The 3,806-nt window shown below is 44.4% G+C and overlaps 1 protein-coding gene and 1 long non-coding RNA gene across 8 annotated transcripts in view; one reads left to right on the top strand and one right to left on the bottom strand.

The window, feature by feature from the left end:
* Positions 1-3,806, bottom strand: part of LOC107274531 (locomotion-related protein Hikaru genki) — a 17,045-nt gene that overhangs the window by 8,521 nt on the left and 4,718 nt on the right. For all 5 annotated transcript variants that reach the window (XR_003061820.1, XM_025091764.1, XM_025091765.1 and 2 more), the window contains exon 3: positions 852-1,014. Coding sequence is in view for 4 of the 5 variants with exons in the window: in XM_025091764.1 (XP_024947532.1) it covers positions 852-1,014 (163 nt within the window). In the remaining variant the exon portion in view is untranslated. The remainder of the gene's footprint in view (positions 1-851; positions 1,015-3,806) is intronic.
* Positions 1,112-3,806, top strand: part of LOC107274532 — a 16,782-nt gene continuing 14,087 nt past the window's right edge. For 2 of the 3 annotated variants that reach the window (XR_003061825.1, XR_003061822.1), the window contains exon 1: positions 1,112-1,413. This is a non-coding gene — a long non-coding RNA (uncharacterized LOC107274532). Of the gene's footprint in view, positions 1,414-1,616; positions 1,635-3,806 lie in introns of those variants that run through there. The other variant, XR_003061828.1, reaches the window with a different exon arrangement.

Raw genomic sequence — 3,806 nt, forward strand, 5'->3', positions numbered from 1 at the left:
CCCCCCCGGGGGGGTGGGGCGCAAATATAGGTCTACGTCTAAGGAAGCCAACCTAGGTGTAGCAGAGGCGCGCGGACTACGTGGCTAGAAAATAAATCTAAGGAGGCCAAAGCACGGTAGCCAACGCCAGAGAATGCTTGTCTGCATTTCCAAGCACCCAACGTGGCAAGCTCCATCTTCTCCTCTCCTTTTCCTTATCCTCCTCTTCAACCACCTCTCTCGACCGTCACATACATATCCTATAGCGAGCCTCAGCCACGACTCAACCGTCGTTAAGTATTTCTTGGTTAAACCTGCACACAGTAGTACCGCAAGGAGACGCCAGATGTCGCCAGCACGAATTTATCGTTTCACAGTCCCAATCGAAAAATCCGAAGAAGCACACACAACTGTCAAACCGCGAAGATTTTTAAACTTCCTCAAAGTTCCTGGCGATCGAAGTGAAACGACCGGAAAGTAAAGTGCAACGATAGGACCCAGTGCAATCGCGAATAGAAGAAGACGCTTTTCGCCTAGTCGTTTACGACGTTTTCTCCCGTTCGGAACTTTACGAGACGGCTAATTAGAAATCCTGGCTTCCACGAGTACTCGTATCCGGAACTCCCTCCTGTATCGTGTGTACGTTGATAATGATTACTGCAAGTCGAGTGCAACCCTCGAAAAACTTAACGGATAAACTTTTCTGCCACTGACGCTTTTACGGACTCGACTCACGCCGTGAAAACGTACGGCAATATCGGTCCAAAGACTCGTTACATAACCTACAGTGCGTGAAACTCCACGGGAAAAGTTTATATGAGAAAAATCGACGCGTGCTTAGAATCTTTGTAGATTACATTACTTTTACTTACCAGTGTAGTTGGATATGGCCGTCGTTGGAATACAAGTTGGCAGTGTACCGTTCCACACGCTGTTACGACAGTGCAGCACCGAGTCGCCTATTAGCTTGTATCTTCCAAGTTCGCGACATCTCAGAGCTACTCGCTCGCCATGGGGCACCGTAATCTTATCCGCCTGAAACGTCACATCCACCTTTTAAAAAGTCCACGCCACATGCCGCCTTCTCGAGATACGTCGCTTCCTGCGTATTTTCTTCCCGTATTTCCTTAGAAGGCAAAAATTCAGTAAAGTCACGATTCTCAACGTATAGATAAATTTATATACACACATATATACATATATCGCCGTGCGATAAGAAAACGCCCTTTACATCCCTTCAGCTGGCTTTGAGAGAAAGTTTTCAACGAGAACTCTCGAGAATCTCCGACATACCTCGATACGCATAACCACAAACAGCAGCGTCTTCGTGCAATGCAAAAGCGTCTTTGGGATATTTGACGTAAAAAAAGATAAAAATAAAAAACGTCGCTTCGTGAGACGAATAACAACGTACCAATAAAATGGCACCGAAGGGTATGTAAATTTTATGAATTTTTTGAATAATATTTCTCCTTGCACAAGTTCGCTCAATTAACTAACGTAGTAGCATACTGTTTGTAAGTTTGACAGAAGGTTCGAGACTCGCGTAGTGTCGGGCGTCGTCGTCCTTTATCGGAATGAGAAAAGACAGTCTAAGAGACGTCTAAAACTTCAAAGTTACTCAGAACGTAATTTCCACGTAAAATTTGCTTCTGGTAAATATGACGTCACGACGTCGGTTATACACATACATATAAGAGTGTCAAGAATTATTTAACCAGAGAATCGACAAAATTCCAACGTACTCGCATCGTACCGACCTAAGATGGCCGTCTCTTTGATCGAGCCGTTGTCGAAAGATTTGCCGAAGCTTCGAAGTCCCACCCGTTATACGGGGACCTGTGATTACAAGAAAGAAAACAAAAAATGTGCGTTCTCAACGAAAAATATTCGCTCGCAATTTAAAACCACGCGTTCCGTCGCCCGCGTCACGTATTTCCCCTGCTTTCAGTCACTCGCACGCGAGAAGGACCAATCGACGAAAAAGCGTCGCTGACGAATATACCATAGAAATAAAAGAAAGCTGCGACAGAATTGTAACTGAGTGTCGCCAATAGGAACATACTGCGACTTGTCGTTTCCTAGAGACTACCTACGACCGTTACACTTTTCTACGTTTAAACGTGGCTCCCAATACCCATATAACATCCGTATGTATCCTCATATGTATTTACTCCATGTATACATATGCCAAAGGCCAGAGGCATGTACTACTCACGTCACGTGTGCTCCACGAGACGTAAAACCGTTTCTGGCATAAAATTGCAAAAATGAAGTTTCCAACGTTCGACTTTTCTGACTGACCGAACCGTACTCCCCGATGACTTCCGGTTCAAGCAATTTGCCTCCAACGGTCAGAGAAAAATTTACGAAAGCACCAACGTGAAATCGTATCAGCCAATCCGATCGCTTATTTCCATTTGTCTCTAAAATAAAAATTTAAAAAAAAACGCGATCCTCGAAACTCTCGACTCTATATCTAGCTTCCTAGAAACGCAAGAGGGGGGGCGGACGAAAGATTAAATTTTGAGGGGTCCAATAAATTTTCTTTACGTATACGACAGTTGGTATCACTGTAACAGTAGGGATGCTGCCTACGACGAAGGATCTACGTTACGACGGCAATTCTTTAGTTTTCTTCGAGAAAATCGTACCGAGTCACAGCACGTACTTCTGGATTGGAATTTAACGTCGATATGAAAATGAGCCTTGAGCGGAGAAGAAGAAAAAAAAGATTAATCCTTTCAGCGGGAAAAAGAATACTGAGAGAGCCTCCGGTCCAGCCTCTACCCCCCTCTTCCCCGGGAGATGTAAAACAACGTGACACGCACGACTGACTCCTTGCGTGATCCGATTGCAAGTACGATCTTTCTCGCGAGTCGCAGAAACTGTTCCCCATGAAAGACCCATTCGAATGTAAAGTACAAAGGGGGAATATGGGAATGAAATGGTAAATACCTGCGGTGGACTAGTGGGTAATGCGCTCTGCCTAATGGATCGAAAGGAATAAGGTACAGATGAGCATGGGAGGAAAAGGGAGCTTATGGGTTCTGTTAAAACTGTTGGAGCTGCTGGAATGTTGTATTATGGGGTTTGAGGGTGGTCGGGTGCGAGTTCGAGTTAAAGATGAACAGAGACGATTCGATGGGAGATGGGGTGGTTGGGTCTTATTCGGTTACAAATTGGCCGCCAGCGTTTACGGGGGGCTTTGATACCAACGTAACAAACCATCACGTATTCGAAACAAGGGATGAAGGGGGTTTACACCCCCGCGTATCCCGTAAAAGGCCTTAGGCTTACAATTAGCTTTTAAAAACAATGTCCAGAGACCCGTGTCTACACCATATACTCAAACTGAGATTTTTTCGAGATCCAAAATTTCCCAAAAAAAAACACATTTTCAGGGTCAAATGACCGAATAAATGAAAAAAAATATTAATTCAATATAAATTTTCGTAAAAGCTCCGTTTGACCAGATACGCAGATTCGAATTTCCCGCCAACTCTCATATCGTTCTTATCGGTATCGATTTTCATGTTCGATCAAATTTCCTCCATGGAAACAAAATGCGCGTGGTCATTGTTCGTTAGAAAGTAAAATTTGATGCAGCCATTATAAGAAGATTTGTAAGATAACAGGATATTGATCTGACTGGATACACAAAGGGAGGATGTATAATGGAAAGAAGGAAGGAAAGTAAGTATGGTGAATCCCCGAGGACTACCCCCCCCGCTTTCACCTCCCCCCCCGTCCATAGACCAATCACTATCTTTCTATCCCTCACGTTCATTCACCAACTTACTTGCCGTCTCTGACATTCACCCCCC

The sequence above is a fragment of the Cephus cinctus genome, unplaced genomic scaffold (assembly GCF_000341935.2).
Source record: "Cephus cinctus unplaced genomic scaffold, Ccin1 Ccin1_scaffold3262, whole genome shotgun sequence".
Classification (NCBI taxonomy): Eukaryota; Metazoa; Arthropoda; class Insecta; order Hymenoptera; family Cephidae; genus Cephus; species Cephus cinctus.